Raw genomic sequence first — 23306 nt, 5'->3', positions numbered from 1 at the left:
CTGGGAGCTACTCGTTGTTGACATACCTTTGTTTTTCAATTTCTTCTTTAGTAAAACCCTTTTTCTTTTTTAAAGAGGTGGAGCAACCCCATTTACGAGCGCCTAGGTGATGTCGGGCTCCCTAACAGGTTTCCCAAGATGTTATTAAATGCGTATGTGTTCCTGCGCACCTGCGCACTATCGACTAAGCCTCCCCTTGTATACCCACCCTTCCTGGTACAGCTGGTGTACATAAGAAACATAATTGAACGCTAAAAACCCCATCATAATTAATATTCCACAAAGTTGGTCCGAAGACCAACCCCTAAGGAACACCCCTGTCGATCACCCGCTCTATCACACCGCCGTCTACCTCACATATGAATTTTCTATCTGCAAGATACGAAGAAATAATTCACACTAAATATTGCGGTACGCGAAATCCCTGCAGCGCACGCCTGATCACTACATGGATTACACTATTAAACGCATTATGACCATCAACTGCGACCAGGACACACGTGCATCCTTTGCAATATTGGCGACTCGCAATGGTGCTCTCAGCTAAGCTCCGTACATTCGCCACAGAACGGCAGCAGATCTGCCGGTTCTGAAGCCGTATTGATTGCCGTGGGGGAAGACCACCAGCCTGCTCTACGGCGCAGGCGAGCTGTTGTATTATTATCTCTAATATCTTCGAAAACGTATCAATTATTGATATGAACGGTAAGACGACGGGAGCGCCAAATCCCTCCTCGGCTTCGATATCAAGACGATGCGATGCCGTCTCCCCCTCGTAGGAAAAATGCCCTCGTTCAAACATGCAAAAAATATCTCAGGCTCAACTAAAAACGCCGCTTTGACAATCGCATTTGGCAGGCGGTCAGAACCACGTGCCTTCTCTCAAGCGAACTCACTGCACGGCTGCGTAAAGTTCCTCCCTACGAACATCGGTATTGTACCCGCATCCATCTCCTCTCGCTCCAATGCAACATCCCCGACGGGAAAAAGCTCCTCGATTATTCTTGCAACCTCTGAGGCATCGGGGATAACTGGGGGCCTCGCTTTTAGCACCTTCTTGACTAACAAACTGCTGTACGGTTTCCCCCAGGGGTCCTCCTCTATCTATTGAAGTAAGCACTTTCAACAGTCTCTCTTCCTAGCTTTAATCATCCTGGAAAATTTCTTTTACATTGCCTTGTATACAGTCAGGTATATTAACCTAGCTGAGCTGTAGTACGTCCTCATAGACGCCCGCCTAGCCGATAAGCATTCCCTCCGTTTATGCGTGATTTCGACCGTCTACCAGTAAACTGGCGGGCGGCCTCTCCTGATATATTTTCTAGGAAACTGCCCTCACACGCACTCACTAACGAGTCAGCTAAATACTCGGCTTTGTTCTCAATGTTAACGTGCGTCGTGTACCATCCGAAAATTCAGGCTCTCGTCCCATTAAAATTCCTGTCTTTAACATTTCACCCTATAAAAGCAGACGTATCATCTCCGCCGTATTCCGTTTTGGCTATCGTCATGTTTATCGCCGAGTCGTTGCTAGTGGTATACCCGCCCCAGACCCGTCAGTCCCGTATTCTAGCTGCCAACAATGAAGTTGCATAGGTTACTTCAATAACTGATCCTTATGCTTCCCTTCTGTAAGTGAATTCACATCCAACATTCAAGCACACCATATCAAGTTGAGCACTGATTTCCATCAGAAGTCTGCCTCTATTGTGTGTCCTGGCAGACCCCCCAGGACGTCGACCAGGCGTTACAATCACCTGCTGATAAGAGTGGTCAGGATGTCCCTGTAATACTCAAGGCTGATATTGGGCGAGAGGTAGCAAGAGAAATAATATACCGCACCAAATCTCGCCCTCATTACTTTCGCATACGGTCTCGCATTGTCGATCTTGGAATTTCTATTTCTGCAGAACTTTTGCACGTTAATTTCATCGGTGATCATTGAATCAATGCCTTCTCAACAGCACACATCTCAGCTCGAGTGCTCAGCCTCCCGATACGTGGCACATCAAAGACCCTTACCGTTGCAAAATCCTCCTTTTTCCATGTCATTAACGTTTGCATTGATTGTGACGATTTTCCAAAATGCACAAAGAGGTCGTTCACATTGATTTCAATGCTTTACCAGTGTGCGGTACCAGGTTGTGCTTTACCACAACAAACGATCAAACGCTCTTTAATACGCGTGATCACACTCGCATTCGCCATCGTTCCACACTCGACTACAATTCCTTAATCGTAGTGGTAGGATGACCTTTCATCCCACCACAAATGAACACACTGGACTATCCCCACCGGTGATAATGGGAGCAGTACAGACCGATTAAGCTGGGTTTATTGCAGTGAAAGGGACGTCCTACCCGCATAACTTTGATGGTCTCTTTAATTCTTCCTTTTTTTTTTCTTAATTTAATATATGCGTTTCATATTACTTTTTGAAGATTTTAATCTTTGGTTAGTTATACGTTAAACTTAAATAATAACATCTTTACAACGTATTATTGCTTACATTATTTATTTATAAATAATTATTTTCTCCTATTTTCACATCAAACGAATTATAAAAGTAGTTCATATATTAAAAATTTGTTATTTAAAGATATATTAATTTTTCCAGTCAGAATGACGTATTAATTGTTATTCCCTTAGTTATATGCTTTTGAGGAAGGAATCGTCGGTTACCTTTGGCATCATAGAATCATAACTCTTGGTTTAGCACGTAAATCCTCGTATGTGTTTTTTTCATTACACGATAATAACCATCCCTCATTAATAATTAATGATCATTGATAATAATCCAAACCCCTGCTATTGTATCTAGTTATAATAGAAACGTACTTTCATTATTAAACGTGAAGCATATTATATTACCATATATTACACTTATATATGGGCTCGATGAAATTATCACGAAATCATTACGGAGAGCAATAATTTATACTAAAATTTGTTTCACGAAAGCGTGCGCAAACCAAAACAACAGTATGATTATTCTAATTTAATTTAGCGATATCCATTCGAGGAAAAACACTTCTCTTTATTTTTAACGTAAAAATGAAGTAAAAATAACTTGTAATACAGAAATTAGAAAATTGTAATAAAATGATATACGTATTTATCTTGATAATAAAAACTTTAGGAAACTACATTACCGCTATATTAAAATTTCATCAAGTAAATCAGAAAAAAATATATGTTACGTTATTGTATTTTTTCAATACCCAATTAGATCCTTTGTGTTGAATTGTGGACATCGTTTCCCAAATGTATCACAATATCTTCAATAATATTTTCACACAAACTCTCTCCTTCCCTTGCTTTTTTCTTCTTTGATTACATGTTGAGTACAATTTTTCCAAGTATTTCCATGTTCTCTAATAACACTTTCTATTAATAGATTTTTTTACATTACTTAACTTAAATGTTTTGTTATTATTCCCAATGTAGACTTTGACGTGTGCTCATATCAATTATAAAGTGTTAAAATTGCAGTGGTATAGAGGAAGACGCAACACGACACAATTTTTTAATTTTACTATTTCATCTACTTTATAATGAATATATTTTTGTTTAGCTGGTTTTACTAATCTTATAAGTTTTATTTTTTTAATATCTTCGGTATACGCCATTTTATTCCATTTTTGATTATTCGGCAATTTACGATTTTCGGGTCAACGGGTTTGGAATATTTACAGTTTTTCAGGCAATAATACGGCGGATTATCCATTACAATGATGGATCCTTCAGCAACAATTTCGACAATTTTTTAAAACACTGCAAAAAATTGTCAACATTGGTTTCATCGTTTTACTCTTGGTAAAATCTGGGTTCAAAAACCACCGTTCAAAAATCCATTTTCAATACCTACGTGTGTTATTATTAATCGTTTATCTTTTCCTTCAGGTAAATAAACTTGATAAAGCTTTCATAAAAGCGTCCTTTGCGATCTTTATTTTTTATCCACCCACATTTTTCCCATGCATGTCCCACTTAATCCAAGTTTCATCTAGATAAAAAATTGTATTACCTTCTTCACCAAATCGCTTAATTTCTCTTAAATATTACTTATCTCATGAGATAACATGTTCACGTTCAATCAATAAGGAATTATTTAGTCTGAACATGAAACGAAAATTCATCGAATTTAAAACACGATATAATGTACTTCTAGAAATATTCGGCAGTTCAGAATCGATATTCACGGCATTTATGATCAAGTTAGGAAGATCGTGTTTTAAATAAAACAAATGAACTTTAAAGCGGTTTTAGTAACAGATTCTTCCAAATTTCCAACTGTTTTAACACGTTTTCTAGTATTTTTAAGGGTAACATGTTTACTACCAATTTTGTGTTTCTTTATAATAATAAAGATTGTTCTTTCGGTAAAGCCTGTTACACTACTTGCTTTCCGAGCAATGTCTCTGACTGCAGATTCAAGGTTATCTTGTTTTAAAATTATATATATGTTTCTGAATTTTTTTCAGAGTTACTTAAAAGTTTTCTCAGTTCATGTTTTACAGCAGAATCACACATTGTTAAAACCGATTGACACAAAAACACAGGGTATTTTAAAATGAATGAAAGTAACACTGAATAGAACTGTTATAAAAATGAAGTCCAAGACTGTATCGTACCGTATGGTGTAACACTATAACGCAGATTGAAATACTTTGTTTCGCTGAACTGAATAATGGTGTGAAGCATTACAAATGATGTATCGTTATTAAACATCAAAAACAAAGCCTCTACAAAATTTTTAATTGGTTTTCATCGGCGTGCCATGACACCAGACAACTTACAGTACATTATTACACACGAAAAACTATAATTGTACTTGCACGTGGGAGTGACAAAATGATTCAGCCTAAACTACTGAGATATAACTAATGCATGTTAAATTCATATATATGCATTCCTGGTACAAGGATTAGTTATAATTTTAGATGCTGATAAAGTGAATTTATTTCACAGCATTTTATTAATCAGTCGTATTATATCTTTCTAGTTCATTTAAATGTAATTCACTACTCGAATTAAAATTTTAGATTTTATAATATGTGAAACATTCACAATTTTTTTAACTTGTACTTTTTGTAACTTGATTTTATTTTATTACCTTGTACATTTTTATGTTGTGCCTGCAGATTGTTAAGTTTAAAATTCTTTTCTTTCATACAAAGATGAATTTTTAATAATGCAATGCTTTCATTAAGTTATATAAAATAGCTGGAAAAGTGTTGGCTACGCACTTAAGTCATGATTACCAAAATAAGATTTCAGTATCAAAATTCCCAAATTTTGAATAATTTTTTATTTTTTTTATTTTAGGGGCTTCTTTACTGTGTGGTAAAAATTTAGAAAAGCATTATTTCTAAAGAAGTAACCAAAAAAAAAAAATAATTTTAAAGAGGGTTGTTTAAAAATAACGAAAAACAAAGTGTAACTTTTATTAAAGTAATGAAAAGAATTTTATCTCATTTTAAGACCGAAATACAATATCGGAAACAAAGCTACTTTAACTTAAATAGCCCTTTAAGTGATGATGGAAAAAAAGGTTTTTTTTTAATAATAAAAATTAAAACAGTTAGAGCCAAAAAAAAAAACATATATTTTTTAGAGATAGAGAATTAATTTTAAAAAAGATTTTTCCAAAAATATTCATATATATATATAGATAAGATTAACAAATTTTGTTTAGTATAATTCTCCCTAAATCTAACACTACCTTCAACAGATATTAAAATAAGAAAAATCTTTTTCTGCATTTTAGGTCTGGGAATTTATAATTTTTTTTTTTTTTAAATTTTAAATCTTGTTATCTGTATATATGAAGTATAACATATCAAAGAGTTTTGAAAAATACGTCTGGAGAACAAATGAATAAAAACATATATTTTTTTAAAACTTTTTGGATTAATTACATTTTCATTGTAGGTAAAAAATTTGCTTTAATAAAATGTTTCTGTAAAATAATTGAAGAAAATCGAAATTGGTTTATTCGTGACATCCTTCCATTTCTTAACGAATTTTGAAAAAAAATTATTTGGTCAGTAGTTAATTTGGTATAATTTAAAAGTTGTTAAAAATGTATGATGTCTAAGATTTTTTTTATGCAGTTGAATAACTCTTGCAAGTGAAAAGCAAGGCTTTTCTACGTTAAAAATTACTAACTTAAACACCAACCAAATCTTTTATATTTTATATTTCATTTACATAGATTGTCTTCCATTTGATTTTTCTTTAATTATAATTTCAAAAATTGTATTTAACAATTTTATTTATTATCATAGATATACCTGCGATTAACTTACATGATTCTCTCATCAAGATAGTATAAGTTCTTTTATATTCTATAAGGTAGTGGAGAAGTATAACGTGTGCCTATCCATGTGGAAAATAAACAAATTCAAATTTGAAAAAGTAAACAGTTCATGTTGTAGTTATTCTCCAAGGCATTTTTTTATGATATAATTCCCCGGTTTACTCTCTGTTTACATTATTGTTAAGATCTAATTTTAAAAATGTAAGCCTGGGAATGTAAGGAAGTATCCTGAAAATTTCCAGATTATTATTTAATTCACTCCTCCCAAAATTTTGGGCGATTCCTCCCAAAATTTTTAAAATAAAAAATTAGATCGGTTTGTAATAGAATTACAAACCATCATTTCTAATCGTAATTGTGACTTTGTATTCAAGCGCGCGGGTGTATGAATGAATATGTATGTATGCTATACATGTTAAAACGTTAAATTATTATTAACTTTTATCTATTGAAATAAATAATTATTTGTATGTCTTTTTTTTTATTTCAGCCACAAGTCCTGCTAGCAACACGCAAGCTTATATCGGACTCGTAACCGGTGTACTGGCGATGATTGTTCTGCTATTAGCTTGCACTGTTACGCTAATGGTAAGACGTGGAAGAAAAAAAGTTGCACTGTTACATAAACATACCGCATTAGTTTCAAGCACAACAAAACCAGGTGTAACAATAAACATGAAAGATTTAAAAATGAATATATCGACGCCTATTATAAATAACGGTTTATCAAGATCAAGACATTCCACTAAATCTAAAGCCGGAATTAAAGGTGGTAATATATATGGACATATGGCTGTCGGCGAAGAATCTGAGGACAGTGAAAATTCGTCTGTATATCACGAGCCTTATAAACTTTTACCATCCGGTAAACAGGAATATGGATGTCTTATAAAAAAGGATACTATTTCTAGCAAAGGAGATTATGCCGGTAAGTTTTTATTTTATTATATTTTTTCTTTCATTCAATTTAAAATATGTAGGATTATTTTTGTATCGTTTTATTATTCCATTTACAAATGATTATTATTTATCGTTAATTTAGCAATGTTTTTTTTTTTTTGCCGCAGTCTTTAATTTACAATCAGTTCCAATTTGCCGGAACCATAAGCAGATTTGAATACAAAAAAACGATATACAAAGAGGGGTTTCCATTGAAATCTCTCGAAAAACGGGAAGAAAATGAAACCCAAAATAATAACCTTATCAATCGAACAAATAATAGCTAATAAAAAAGAAATAATGAACCAAATCAAAGAACCGAAAAGTAAGTGGCGAAATTAAATCAAGAATTCTGGTGATGCACAACACCCTAGGGTATTCACCTAGGGTGTTGTCCAACAACACACACAACACAACACAACACCTGATTCACCTCAAATCTCGAAGAATTTGCTGATGTAATAATATACGAATATGCAATCGCTTTAGGCATTGTCCCTGTTACCCAGAAGGTTAACGCCGATCCAGTTCCCATGATTGTTTAGTCTCATTTTGTATCTTGCACTTAATAGTGCTTTAAATAGTGGAAAAGTACTTGGTGGGATTCAGCGGCCTAGGCGTGGCACCGAATTGCTGTCTTTGACGAGATAAATTAATTATTGATAGTCATATATGTTTTAGTAGTTGACGGGGTGCGCCTACCCGTTTTAGTGATATATGACAAGTGGGCGGCAGGACACGCAAGTGGTGTATGGTACCACGCTTTTAGGTAAGCTCTAGGAGCTAGTTAGGAAGTGTCCTAACACTAACCACTTTAAAACAGTTTAGCAACCAGTGGGTCGCTAAACTGTTTCAAGGCTTAGTAGCCGTTTGTGGCACAGATATTCGGTCGTATGCTTTAGGACGACCGAATTCGGTGGTGGCGGGAGAAATTTCAATAAAAACCAAAATCTTGTACCTAATCGCCGAACATCTTCTTGAACGGTTGGCAATTCAAGATAATCTTTTATTTCAATGTTTTTCGCAAACCACGCCACTTCTGTCATATCTCTCAGTAGTTTGTTCAGCAATCGCTGTATGATTTCAGTGTTACTCTCGCTTGTCGTAACTCGCAGTTGAATCCCGTTGGTCCAACCAACGGGTTTCAGGTCTGAGTACAGCAATTACTTAGAATAAAGATAGTTGCAATAATTTTCCGATCGAAAAAATATTATAAAATAATATTGCATAATGATATTAATTTATTCATTAAACGGTTTTTTTTATGTCAATTAAATTTTTCCTGGGCAGTTAAGGAAAAAAAAGAAGTTTTCGTTTTAAAAAATTGAATCTGACGTATATTTAAGTAAAATTAAATTAAAAATATTTTCCATCAATGATCTTAAAAAAAAAGAAAGTAAATTTTACTGAGGACGTCCTTAAGTACGTCGATTCTGTTTTAAATAGTATAACTTTTGTGTTTGTACGTTTGTTAGAAGAGATAAGGAGGCTCAGTTATATCAAAACTAGGCTAAAATATGAAATTTGGTAGAGTTTCTATCATAAAAGGGTCCATGAATTCTGCACACAAAGACGTACTATAACTTACAACAAAATTATAAAGGGTAGAGTAATTTTACAGGTAATTTTACTTGAATAAAATTTTTTCAATCCCATCAATTTAGTTGAGGACTGAAGAGAAACGATTGATTTGATATTAAATTTTGAAAAACTGCCATTAGATAGTTGATACCCAAGCAAAAGATGCTGACCAACTATAGTTGATACCCACATCTTTTCAGTGTTTCTTACTGTTTATTTTTTTTATTTGAGGTACTAATTTCACGAAATTAATATCAGGATCACTATTTTTTTTTTTTTAATTAGTTTTTAGGATACAAGTGACTGTTGTAAATATTATCAGTATAAAAGACTGATTGAGGTATAAATTGTTTAATGATTATTACACAATGATCATAATTAATTTTTTAACTTCATATTCTAAAATTTAATTGGAGAATGATGAGATTATATTACAGTCTGAAATAGAATGATGCATTATAAAATGAAATTAATATTAATGTATGACACACGCGCGCGCGCCGCTCGTCTTACCATTTACCTAACCCAAAACTTATAAAGTCAGCTTTTTATTATTCGATTTTTGTTACCATTTCGAAGATTAGTTTGTCTTATCGAGTTGATGTAATGTAAAACATATAGTATTCTTTCATAACATAACCAGAGGGAACGAGAACTTAAACAATTATTAAAGAATAAGAACTAAAATTTTTTATTAAGGAATACTTAAAAGATTGTTTACAGAGTTTGTCTCTAAAGATTGAGACAAACTTTGTAAATTAAGGCAATTTATATACATACACATACATGTATGTATATGTATATATAAAAATACATCTATGTATGTATTATCGAGTTATAACAGGTTTATGTCAAATTTATTCTCTTATTTTCTTAATCCAGGAAATCCCTGCTGAAGTATGAATGAATGAAGTAGAATGCTGCTAAAGTAAAAATATCACTTGCAGAACTAAATAGTACTTTCGACTTGAAATGCTGAAAATGCTTATTACGGTGTATTTGACTCGGTGAAGAAGACGATAAAAACCACTTGTTTTCTTTATATTTAGAGTATGCCTGGCACGGCTTTCGTATTGGTTTTGAGGGTTTTTACTTGTCTCTTGCTGTTTAATTTGTATTTATGTCATCTTCACCTATAACCGTTAAATTTGTAGAATTTATAGATAGACAAGTATAATTCGAAATATTACTTTAATTTTTAATTACAAACGATGATTTTGTTGTCATGAAATGGTATGTAATTTTCCGATGGTAAGATATGTTTAAGATGATTAATAATTATCTTTATTGAGATTAATGTTAAAGTTTTTAATTATTTATTTTCTATTTAAACCTTTATAAATTGAAATTGTTTTTAAATTAAACGCACAAGAATAGTTTGAGTAACCCCCCTTAATAATTACAGGAGTTTTAAACTCAGATTCCAAGCGGTCCATCCGTTCAACCTCAAAACTTTTCGTCAGCTTGACGTGTTCGTTAACCGAATTCTGTACAACTCTCTCGGAAATTTAATAGTTGTGGAGCTATTCGTAGAAACTGGATTATAAGAAATCTGTTGGTTCATCACAAAAAAATTCAGTAATGTAAAAATTTTACTTACATTTATAATAAATATGTTTTTTTAAATTATAAAAAAAAATCTTAAATTTTTTTTTTAAAGTTATTTCAATAAAATAGAATTTTCGATGGATTAATTATTATTTTGTTTTCTATACGTATGTTTACACACTTCGGATTCAAATGTTTTTATTGGTAGACTCTGAAATTAATGGAAAACTGTTTTATTTATGAAATTTCCTTATTTTAGGTTTTTTTCTATTTCCTAAACTTGTCATATTTAAAACTAATAAAATTTTTATTCACTTAAAAATCATACTTTTTCCCATAGAGAATAATTTTTTATTATGATGCTCCTGTTTATTACAGCTTTTAATTATATTAATAATAAAAAATGTTTCCTACTAAAGATAATTTTTTCTTAAATTTTATTTACTCAGATTTAATATTTTAACATTTTTTATCATACATTTTAAAACAAACTATATTTAATTAAAATATTTTTTTTTGATCTTTAGATTTTACATTATTATTGTTTTCAATCTTAAAATTACTTTAATATACTTAAAGTATAAAAATTAAAATTACTTTTTTATTTATTTTTAGCGTGATGTATGCCAAAAGCTGGAAGTACAAAATATCAGTTAACACTGAATCAGAAATTTATATATATATAAAAAGTGCCTGTGCTCAATTAATTTTCACTGAGGTAGTTTTCAAATTGATTAGGTTAAATTCTAAATAAATGTGAATTTTTTTTTTTTTTTACCTTTTTATTTATAGTCGCATCAACAATTAAAGGCAGCGATTGGAGTTTACTGTAAATGTACCGGTAAATGTGCGCTTCAGCTATATGTAATATTTGAAATAAAAATAATCCTAAAATAGAATTAAAATGAAAATAAAGTAAATAAATAGTAGGAGACGTTCGCTCATATATTGAGAGAGAAAATATAGAAAACAAAAATGCGAATGAATTTTGGCTAAATGTGAAAGATAACACAAAACATCCAGAAAATAAAAAATTTAGCTTCATTAAGAATAAAAAAAATCCGTAAATTACTAAATAGTTGATTGAATAAAATGAAAATATAAGAGCAGGAAAGACGAAAACATCTCTAAAGAAAAATTAATAATGAATTAAGAGTAAATTAAAAGGCAAAAAGGGAATTAAAAGGCTTTCAGATTAATGCCGAAACATAAAATATTTAGAAAGAAAAGGGTGATATGAACTGAAGAATAAAAAATAAAAAAAAATACATGTGATAAATGAGAGAAAGAGAGGTGAAATTACACAAATTGCCATTAGAGGTAGATGACAAAGTATTATATGAAGAAAATATAAAATTAAAAACTAGAAGTACTATAAACTGTCCAACAAAAGCAATAGAAGAACACACAGAATGAAATAAAAGAGAATTAAATAAAACAAGCTATCTTAAAATTGGAAGTTATAAAAGTAATATCGGGTATGAAGAATGGTAAAGCTGTGGAAGTAGACGGTTCAATATCATTATAATCTATATATTAACTTCAGCGTATAATTTTGATTTTATTTTTTGTTGTACCGATAATTTTATCGTTTTTTTTTTTAATTTCAAATTAATACACGTTAATATGTGTTGTTTTAAAGATTGAAAACGATAACATATTTAAAAGTAAAAAGTCGATTACATTCCAGAATAATATTAAATTTATAAAAACCCTTGGGTATTTGAAAAACTTTTTAAAATCTATTTAATAAAATGGAAAAAACGAAAGAAGAATTAAATAGGTAAATAACTGTTAAATTCTTTTTTGTTTTTTAAACAATTTTTTTGTTATCTACAGTCAATTAAAATTAAGTTTTTTAAAAATTCTCAAAAAACCGATATTTTTATTTTATACAAGCAAATATTTTAGAACAATCTGCAAAATGTAAATTTATTTATACATTTGTAATTTTTACGCTTATATTGGGCTACTCTATGCATCATTAGGTTAACCAAAGCACGTTCTATCTATAGGAGTTTGACTTAAAATAAAATAAAACGAGACTAATTATTTTGAGATAGTATAAATTAAAAAAAATATAAATACAGTTTTAAAATTTCTCCCCCCCTCCCTCTCACGATTGCAAACCGGCAATATCAATCATAATCTATTAATCTAAAAAATCGGCTTTGTTTAAAAATATATTCAGGTTTTTAGAAAATTTATTTTCAGTGCATTTCATAAAAACGTTTAATAAGGTTTACGTTTATCCCGTAAGATTTATTTGTTCGTAGTGCAGTGTGACGGCACTAATCCAGCTTTCGATAGTCCAGCAACCATCAGAATTCGGTTTTTAACAATATTTTGAGGGATTTAGCTCTTGGGAGTATAGTCGAATACGTTCGGGAGATATCGGAACGTTCGGCGTCTCGTCAATCACTATTTCCTCACTGTGCGAGTTTGCTTTCGCCGGGATCAGCCAGTCACCATCTTGGCTTCGTCCTAATATCACTACGTCTCTTCGTTGAAGTAGACCTACAGTTACAGTACTAATACTTGCATCAGTGCTGTACGCTTTTCTTTTAGAGTTACAGTATTTAATAAAATATTGTACTGTATCAAAGTTTGTACTATATCTGTACGACTGTCAAATAGACTACAACACAATGAAAACTTTGTTTACAGTGTATATGTCTAAGCCGAACAAATGTGCTCCTAAAGCGGCAAAACGCAAGCATGTTACCTTGAAAATCCATCAAAAACTGGATATCCTAAGAATATTGGAAAAACGTGAGAACCGAAACGATATTATGAGTGAATTTAATTAATATCGGATCTTCAACTATATACGATATTGAAAAACAAAAACAACAGTTAGAAAAATTTGTTTCACAGTGTTCTTCTGTTAAAAGTCCAGACATTTAGCAAACTCAATATAAAAAAAAAAACTAGAAACTCTAGATGAAGTTTTTTATAAGTGGTTCAGTATTAAGTGTGATAACTGAAAAGACCAAATTTTTTCACAAGAAATTAGATTTGCCTGCGGATGAAATTCTTTCATTCTCTAAAGGTGGCTTCATAATTTCAAGATTCGTCATGGCATCCGTAAACTAGACGTTTGTAGTGAAATAAAATCAGCTGATGAGGCTGCTGCAAACGAATACAAAACAACATTTCAAAACCTTATTCATGAACATAACCTCTTCCCACCCCAAATTTACAAGCTAATGACACAGACCTGTTGTGGCTGTTTTTGCTAAATTCAACCCTAGCGACAGTTGAGGAGTCCAGCGCAAAGACTTTTATAAAGAATAAAGACAGAGTGACCCTCTTAGTGTGTGGAAACGCCTCAGGCGTTCATAAAATATAACATTTCACAAGGCCTGGAGAAATTTATGGTTTAAACTGGCCAAAAACCCGAGATAGAAAAATATAAAAATGATGATGGGCTTACGACTGACCCCGCTGAAATTGTAACTGCGATAAATTGTGCTTCCAATAATGAACTGAATGCCCTTTCAGTAGAAGAAATTGATGGATGGATCGACATTGACAAAAATGTGCATATTTTTTGTCAATGAAGAAGAACTGACTGCCGATGTGATAATATTACAAAGTGTTTTTAGCCCACAGGAGGCACGAGAAGCTGAGAGTGATGAAGAAGAAACGCTTAAAGCTTGCATCTTTTGGGCTGAGGCTTGGAATGCCTTAAACACCTTTGTCAAGTTTGCAGAGAGGAGCCAGCAATATGACATTGCTGAAGTTATCAAGCTCTGCACGTTATACAAAATAATTTTTGTCAAAAAAGAATTGAATCCAAGAAACAAGTTAACATCCCTGCAATGTTTCGGAGGTCTCAGAAGAAAATTAAAGCTACCTCACCAGTGGTAGATAAAAGTCAAACATGTTCCACGCATTCGACATCATTAGACACTTATGATAGGCCTGTAGACATAGATTAAGATTGAATTGTACCAAATTCTTGGTATTCATTTTTATTTGATAAAATTAACTTGTTCTTGGTTTGTTGAAAGTCATGGTGCTTTTCTATTTCATAACAGGCTTGCAAAAAATGATTTTCATTGAACTTTGGTAAAAGTTTGAGTCTTAAACTCATTTAACTGTGCAGAACAGTATGTACTTAATTTCTATTTTTTTTTTGTTTTTACATTACAAGTACTACATACTTGTAATATTTTTGTACTGTAATATCTTCTGTTTTGTTTAATAAATAACAATTATTTGTTTTTGTGTGTTAAAACAATAGTTTTTGTTTACATTCCCTTTTTCAAAACAAGATTTTTAAAAATGACCTTAATGACCTTGATAAGCTGGGATTGTCAGATCCCCCAGAATGCCGGATTATCGCGGTCTTACTGTATATGTATACAAATTTTTCTATGTTCATTTGCCTGGACAATACATCGTACCGAATGCTGGTTCTTTAAATGAATGCAAAAGAAAATTATTTTAACATTATTGATATTTATTTCCACAACACATAAAGAAGTAGAATGTTTAGAAGGTTTTTCCCTGTCATTTCCTTTGTGAATTAATTTAACACACACATTTTAATTGTAAAATAGATTGACTATACATACGAGTAAATATCGTATCACACTTGAATTAAAAAATAAGATAAATGATTCTTGATGATTGTTATTCTACATTATGAACGAAGCGTTCCAAATCTGAATTGAACTGAACAATGTCACAACTGCACGTCACAATAATCTGTATTGTGAGAAGGAAGAAAATCATAGGGTTGCAGAACTCTTAAAAGAATAAAAAATAAATAAAATTGATTTCATGTAAAAATACGACTTTAAAAAATCCCTTTTGGCACGCCGGAAGGCGGAGGTAGATTTCACCGGTGCTAAGAACGGGATAAAAATGATTTCCACCTTAACGTTGTTAATAACAACAACTTCGTATTTACTCAATTCGACAATGGTTGCTTGTGAAAAAAGAGTTTCACATGTTTAGCATACGGCAAATCCCATGTTACAATTCCAGCCATATTTTGGTCGTCCCTTGCCGTAAGGGTTGGTCATATAAAAAATAGTTTCAGATAAAAGTTTTAGGTAATATTTAAAGGGACTAAAGACCACTTTAAACCGATTCGATACTGTGCCTATTAAGGGAGGTTGATTTTTTGCTCTTCGAAACGCCATTTTTTCCAATCTTTAAGCCGATGGTTGTTGATATCAAAAACATTACTTAGATATGTTTTAAGCCCTTATCTAAAGAATAGTAAGAACTATAAACGAATTCGAAATTTACTTAATAAGAAAGTTCTAGCGATATTTTATTTGTTCGAAAAAGTCCTCCCCCCCATTTGCACCCTCATGGTTCGATTTTGCCCATTAACGAACTCGACCGAGATTTTGGGTCGTTATATTTTATGTATTTATTTGTAAGTAAATAGATGTATATATAAACTTTTAAACTGACGGTGGTTTTGAGGTGTGGAGGTTGTGAAACGCGAATATATGTCGAAATTTTCCGAAAGTCGAATCACGGTATCCATTACAATAGGTAACTTTCTTATGAAATCTACCTGAAAAATAATTTTTTTTCACAAAATATTGAAATGAAATTAAAATGTGACGTATGATTGAAAAATAAATGGCATCAATTAAGCTAAGATTATCGTAACGGAACGGAACGCAAATGTATAGAAAATTATTTTATCACGTATTAAACACAGAACCAGTAAATCGGTCCCTTTATGCTGGATATTTCTATTTATCGAGTGGGTATTTAATTTTTTTAGAGGCGGTTATATGTTTGTTTTTAAGATGGACGGATTTGAGGATTGCGTTCCGTGTTTTAAAATGGTTTTACTTTGGTTGTTGTTGGGAGTTTAGTAAGGTATTTGCGTTCGTTATCCAACGCGATTCCTGTTCATTCCGTCCGCTGAAGGCCTTTCGGTGCTGCTAGTGCCTTTATGTCTAGCAGGAATGTGCCATTTATAGCCCTAGATTTTGAAGGGTGCAATGCACTTCCTTCGCGGAGCGCGTATATGATACATGTAAAATAGCAATTTTAAGCTGAAAGAAAGATAATGAATCTAGGTTTTCTAGAGTTTTCTTTTTTTTCTTACATCAGCTTACAAGTAAGAAAAAGTCCAAAATTCAAATATTTGGATTTTTAACTTTTTTGAAAACTTTTGGTCCAGTCCACTGCAATCAAAATAGGAGTTGCACATCTAGATGTAACAGCAGTCCTAAATCCAAAATTTCAGCATACTACGGCTAATCGTTTTTGAATTATGCGAGATACATACGTACAGACGTCACAACTACAGACGTCGAAACTAGTCAAAATGGATTTAGATGGTCAAAATGAATATTTCCGTTAAATCTGAAAACCGAAATTATCCGCGATTACATTACAAGGAAGTAAAAAGGCAAACAATTTTTTTAAATATATATGTGTGTGTGTGTGTGTGTGTGTGTGCTCATTACATAATAGAGTAAATAGACAAATTAATTACAAATTTAGTTGAAGTTCATAATAATAATAATAATAATAATAATGTATTTATGCAAACTATCTTTTTTCACGATTTCGTTATGGTAAAGTTACAGTGATATGTCATAAATAGTGAAACTAACTATGAACTCTATATAACATGTATAGAGACTGTAATAAATTCAGCGCAGTCGATTTTATCCACGGTTATAACAAAGTTTAATCAATTGTAAGCTCAAATTAAGGTCACTACATATTTTATGATGTTATACCGTTGTAATATACAGTACACGAGTGGCGTAATGTCTATATACCGTTGAAATGAAACTGTTGAGTGTAGGATATTTATGGATAAATATATGACGGTCTATATTGAATAGTACTTTGCTCTAATTAGTTTGATGGAAATTAACTGAAAAAAATCGTGTAGTTTTTCAAAATTGTCTGATTTTGAAAGTACGTTGTTAAATAATTAGTAATTTTGTTAAATTCGACTTTTTATCGATGTATCTTTTTTTTCTTTATTTTGTTCTACCTCTCCGTTTCCACACACGGTTGTGCTTTGTTATAATTTATGATATATATCATTTGGAAAAGATATAACTTTATTGGTTGTACTTATTATTGTAATTATTGACTGATTTCGTGAATTTACCGTGAAGATTAAACAATAATTACAAAAAAATATGAGATTAATCCTTTTTTGTTAATTGCGTATAAGTAAAATGGTAATATAAATTCCAGATTTTAATCGCTGAAGGAAAGAAAACAGAATAAGGATGAAATCAGTACTGATGGCAAAGAAAATATGTTGTGAAAGAATTCCAACGGATTTTTTTTCTGAAAGATTTTTATCAGTACATATATTCCGGTATTTATAATTTGAGGCCGGGGATTTATACTTTTACGTGTTTATATGAGTTGGAGCATCATGTTCTTAAAACTTCAAGTTATTATTTAAATTATATTAATTGCTTTATAAAATTATTATTAAAAATTTAGATTATAAATATAATAGTTAATGTATTTCAGGTAGTTTGTAATAAAAATAGAAATTATAAGTACAGTAATGAGTTATTTCAACCGTAAAATATTTTTTTTTTTTAATTATTGTGAACTTTGTAATTTATTTTGTAAGATTTAAATTTTTTTTTACGATACCTTGCATAAATTTTCGATATTTTATAGTACGATTTCTAAATTAAATTCGAATTAGTATGTGACATTATAAGAAAATAAATTGGTAAATAAAATATCTCCAACCAACCAAATGTGTAAATTTATTCGTGGACGCATTATATCCACAGTAATAATTGCTAAGATAAAACAATTCAGAAAAGTTTTAGATTATTCTGGACGTACGAATATAGTGTTGGAAACCTGTTGTTTTTTGTATCTCAGGAACCTGTTGTACCACATGTACATTATTTTGGTTGATCTTATGATATAGATGAATTTCTTTAGTTAAATTTTTGAAAATTTTGAATGAGTTAGAAATTTTATGGTTTTACTAGCTGAAAAAAGGTTGTTATCAAAGAAATTTGGAAAAAGCGCCAAACTTCTAAAAAATGTTGTTTTATAAATAATTATTTAAACTTTTTTTCTGTAAATGACAAAAAATCCTGCTATAGTCAGTTTTTAATACTTATCATAGGGAAGAAGTTTTATTTCCGAATATTTAATTTAGAATATTTTTCTTAGTGTAAGAAAATGATTTAATACGGCTAATAAAAATTTAATTTAAAAAGTAAAAAATAGTTTTAACTTTCATTATTGGATTTAAATCTTAAATTATACAAATTTCAGGAAAGTTAAATATCTTTGCTGTATTTCTAAAATGTAAATTCTGTATAAACTTTTGCGGTAAAAATTAAAAGCAACAGGTGTTTTACTTATGTTATCCATGTGACAGTATATTGAGCTATTCCCTCACTACTTTCGTTATAAGAGGAGGGGTCTGTCGTAAAATCAGTGTTGCCAACTTGAAGTCTCTATGTTATCTTTGTTTGATCGGAAAATAAGAAAAACTCTATAGATTATATTCAATTATTTTTTGTGTTTGTTTGATAGCAACCGGTTTTCAGTGAAATAATTTAACTAAATTCAACAATCGATTTACGTTTCTTCATTCTAACAAAAGTTACATTCTGAGAGTGTATCTAATAAATACTTATTTAAGTATTATTAACAAATTCTGATTTAAAAATTTGATAATTTATAAATATAGAACAACATATATATATATATATATATATATATATATATAATTAAATAAGTTGTATGAAAACATTATCAAAGATTAAATTTCAAACGAAATTTACTCAGTTCTGATAAATAGAAATAAATTTTACTTTTACATCTTCTATTTCTGTGTTTCTTTTCTCATACAAAAAAAATAAATAAATAAATAAAAATTAAATTAGGTTGTTTATTTGATAGGAAATAAAAACATTTTTACTGCTGCATTTTTAAAGGTTAACGGAAATTAAATCGATCTTATCAGTGATTGAAACGTAGATTGTCAAGAGCATTTACAGAGATCTAGATATACTTTTTGACACTTATACCCTTAAGATATATATATATATATATATATATATATATATATATATATAGAGAGAGAGAGAGAGAGAGAGAGCATTTAACACAAATTTAAAAAAGAAATTGCATTAATTTATGAAAAACAATTTTAGTTGTTTTTGTTTAATTTGAACGGTTCTACTCAATGAAAATAAAGAAGTTTTTTCTGCAGTGCAGTCAGTTTTGTTTAATTTGAAAAAATTAAAAATTGAATTCAGTATAAAGTTAAAAAAAATATTCCACAAAACATTTAAAAAATTATATCGTTAGGTTATCATCCCGACCACTGCAGTGAATTTTTAAGTAAATATAATTAGTAAGCCAGATGTTTTCCAAATTGTAAATTTAATTAAATTTTTCGTGCACAGTTTTAATTAAAACGAAAAAATAATTTTTGTCTATGAGTTGTAATTAGATTTCTAGATACTGTATTATCTACAAAAAAATGAAAAAAATTATTAGTATACTGATTGTGTCAATTTTATTAACATTTATAAATTAGTAGTTCATAAATTTATGTTTTTATTTGAACGAAAATTTATTTGTATATTAAATTAAAGTATATACATTTATTTAAAAACATTATTTATACTTTATATCTGTTTTTACAATCCCTTTATTAGTTTATTAGCTTAGACACCCTTCAGATCTGTCTTTTGACAGAGTTACAGAGTGTAAACTGTATCATTCAAGTGTTTAACGGTCCACTACCCTTTCCAAACGTTCATTCAACCATCGTAGTTGACATCGCTTTGTTTGTGTCTATTCCGCACTTCGTATTTAAGTCTCGACCTATTATAACTAAGTTTATCTGTTCCGGAACGAAGAATTTCGTATTGTCATTTACATTTTCAACTTTATTTAAATCAACAATTTTTAATGATATTTATTCTTTATACATTTAGACGTCTTAGAATGACTTTCTTTTTTAGCTAACTTAGATTATTTCGTGGAATAATTTTATTTATTATTTAATTGATATTAAATCGATCTTTGGATTGTTCATAAAAAAAAACCTGGCAACAATATTTATGAAATTTTCGATAATTATTTTTATTTTATTTTAACACTTATACTTGATAAAATTCATTAGTTAATTTACTTTTTTAACATTATATACTTTTTCTAAAAAAATAATTATAGTAATAATTTAACTTTAAACAATATTATTTTTTTAATAAAATCGCTAAATGATTTTTTGAAAAATTGTAAAAATACGGTTGAGGAAAATTTTTAATAAATTTGACTCTTATAGAGATATCATACTCATAAATATAAGCCTAAAATGACAATTTAATTTTTGAAAAATTAATACGTCGTTTCCCTTCGCACATAAAATGTTAAAAACAGATTCACCGTCACATAAAACCATACAAAGAGCACGTAAGCTTTATTTTACTGGTAGAAATACTTTGGCTGTTTTATGACAAAACGGTTAGCGAAGTAAAAATAATTTCTTCCTGAGAAATAAATAAATAATTTCGTAAATGCTTGACATTTTTTCTTTCTGATGTTTAACGTTTAATCTTTTAACTTTTAGAAATTAAGTGTAGTTTAATAACAATATTTTTTTATTTTACCTTTAAAATAACTTTATTTCTTTACATTTGTTATTGTTATCGAAACAAGTAATCTACACCAACTTAACATATTTACACGGACATAAATTGTTGTTTGGCCATATTTTTTATGGCTGAATAGAATGTCTTTTTTTTAAATCCATGCATGAAATTCATATCTAATTATTCCCTTCCACTTTGATATCTCTTTCAAAAAGTGAGTTTTTTGATAAAAATAATTATGATTCCATCTGTAATCCAATATGATTTTCTGTCTTTTGTAAATTATCAATTTTCCAATTCAGTTCCATAAATTCACTAATTTCATCATCTAATTGTGACTATTTAGTATTAAATTCATTGTTAGTGAAATAATAAAGTTAATTATAATAATATAATAATTATTTTTATACAGCTCTACTTTTTATTTAATGTTACAATAAAAATTTGCATTTTTATTACAATAAACGTGTTTTAAGTTAAAGTTTTAACATTAATTACGAAATAATTCTAAAAATGATGTTTTTACTTATATAAAATGTTTACGTTATGTAAAATATTTTTACTCTTAAAAAATTATCGCTAAAGGTATTTTATGAAAAAAAGTAAAAATATATTTATATAAAATGTCATGTAGAAAATACATGACATTAGTTTTTCTGTCACATCCAATACGTCTAAATTAATTTCTTTTTTTTTCAGGTCTTTGTCGTTCATTGGACTTAACGAGTGTGAACAGTTTTCAGGATGAAGTGAAATTTTCACCCTCTCTATACAATTTGACACCACCGCCTCCACCCATTTCGCGGCCGCCCCCTTACGAATGCACTGCAGCGCTAAACAAGGCCCCCTCTACATTACTCCCAAGAGAGAATTATTACGCCGCTACGGACATCATCAAGGTATTATGTTCTCTGCAGTTGTTACGCACATCTAATATTAAACAATTTCCATCACACATTCTCATTTACTACTATTGAAAGTGGAGTGGTATTGATTTTCCCTCCGTATACATCTGTGTCTTTTGTATTAATATTTGTGTGCCATGAATATGTATGCTTGTTTTAAATATGATGCGAGTGTATATGTTGTATCAGTACATATATATTTATACATGTATCTGTAAAACCCATTACCGTAGTTGCCTCGGAATAGCAACGTTTCTCTACGAAAAATCATTCTCTGTTAAGAAGCGAGATATTTTTGTAATATCTTGTAATAAAACTTTATTGTGGAGACATCAAATTCTCAAATTACATACCAATATTTGAAATAATATTGTTTTTGTTTCATATGAAATCTTTGGTATAAGCAAAATATTTACCTCCTTAATATGCAGGAATATAATTAATATCGGTTTATAATTATATAGGTTTGAGAATATGTAAATAATAATAATAATACTTCAGCAATAGAAGTTTCTGGAATTAAAACAATCATCTTTAATTAAGTATTTACAAAACTGAAAAATTATACACAATAATTAAACAAAACCAACTTCAACATCCATAAATAATTGAATTCCTTTTTTTATCTACAGTTTCTCATAAGTGATTGTTATATACAGTATATATAATAAATTTCAAGAAAAATGTATGTAAAATTCTATATATATTCATAATATTCTGCTACGATTTCTCTCATGACTTAATTAAATCGTAGAGTAATAGCTAAAAGCTTAAAATGGCTCTTATCTATCTATGTCTATATTCATGCTAATACTCTGCTTAACAACTAATAGGATGCATAACACTAAACTCTATTGTTAGACCAACCCACACGCTTACATCCAGTGTGGGGGCGGTAATAAGCAGATGACGCCAGTCTGTTGATATCATTTTCTGAAGCTGGACTATAGTCAATAAAGGGCTTCTTAAACTAGTACAATTCACATATACCACCCCAGAGATTAGTCGACTCGAATTATGGAATAACAAGTTCAAAAATTACTGAATTGAACGGTAAAAGGAACCTGGAGTTAGTCGTCCCTTTTTTTTTATCATATGAAAATCTTAAATAGTCAATCAACAGATATTATCTCGACATGTAAACCAAACCTTAAAAGCTCGGGCTGCTTAGAGAGAGATGGAGATTAAAATCACCGAGAGATCGAGATTCCACAGGATTTACTGATGTATATTTCCAAATACAGGTTAATTTTATATAATAGCTACCGTTACTGTAAATAATCATGCTAAAATCTTGATAAAAATATGTCTATGAGAATATTACTGGGCGCGTCAAATATTTAAAAGTAGTCCAATGTAAAGTTTTTTATACAGCCATCGGATTGGTAAAACTCTCCAAATAGAATCTTA

At 30.2% G+C, this 23306-nt stretch overlaps 1 protein-coding gene across 1 annotated transcript in view; it reads left to right on the top strand.

Annotated features, from left to right (window-relative positions):
* The window catches only part of LOC142329518 (discoidin domain-containing receptor 2-like), a 405738-nt gene that overhangs the window by 339739 nt on the left and 42693 nt on the right, over positions 1-23306 (top strand). The window contains exons 9-10 of the mRNA XM_075374192.1: positions 6813-7250; positions 21691-21890. Coding sequence (XP_075230307.1) covers positions 6813-7250; positions 21691-21890 — 638 coding nt within the window. The remainder of the gene's footprint in view (positions 1-6812; positions 7251-21690; positions 21891-23306) is intronic.

Source organism: Lycorma delicatula, chromosome 8 (genome assembly GCF_047948215.1).
Source record: "Lycorma delicatula isolate Av1 chromosome 8, ASM4794821v1, whole genome shotgun sequence".
Taxonomy (NCBI): domain Eukaryota; kingdom Metazoa; phylum Arthropoda; class Insecta; order Hemiptera; family Fulgoridae; genus Lycorma; species Lycorma delicatula.
The sequence above is the reverse complement of the archived record's forward strand: the minus strand, read 5'-3'. Positions and strand labels throughout refer to the sequence as shown.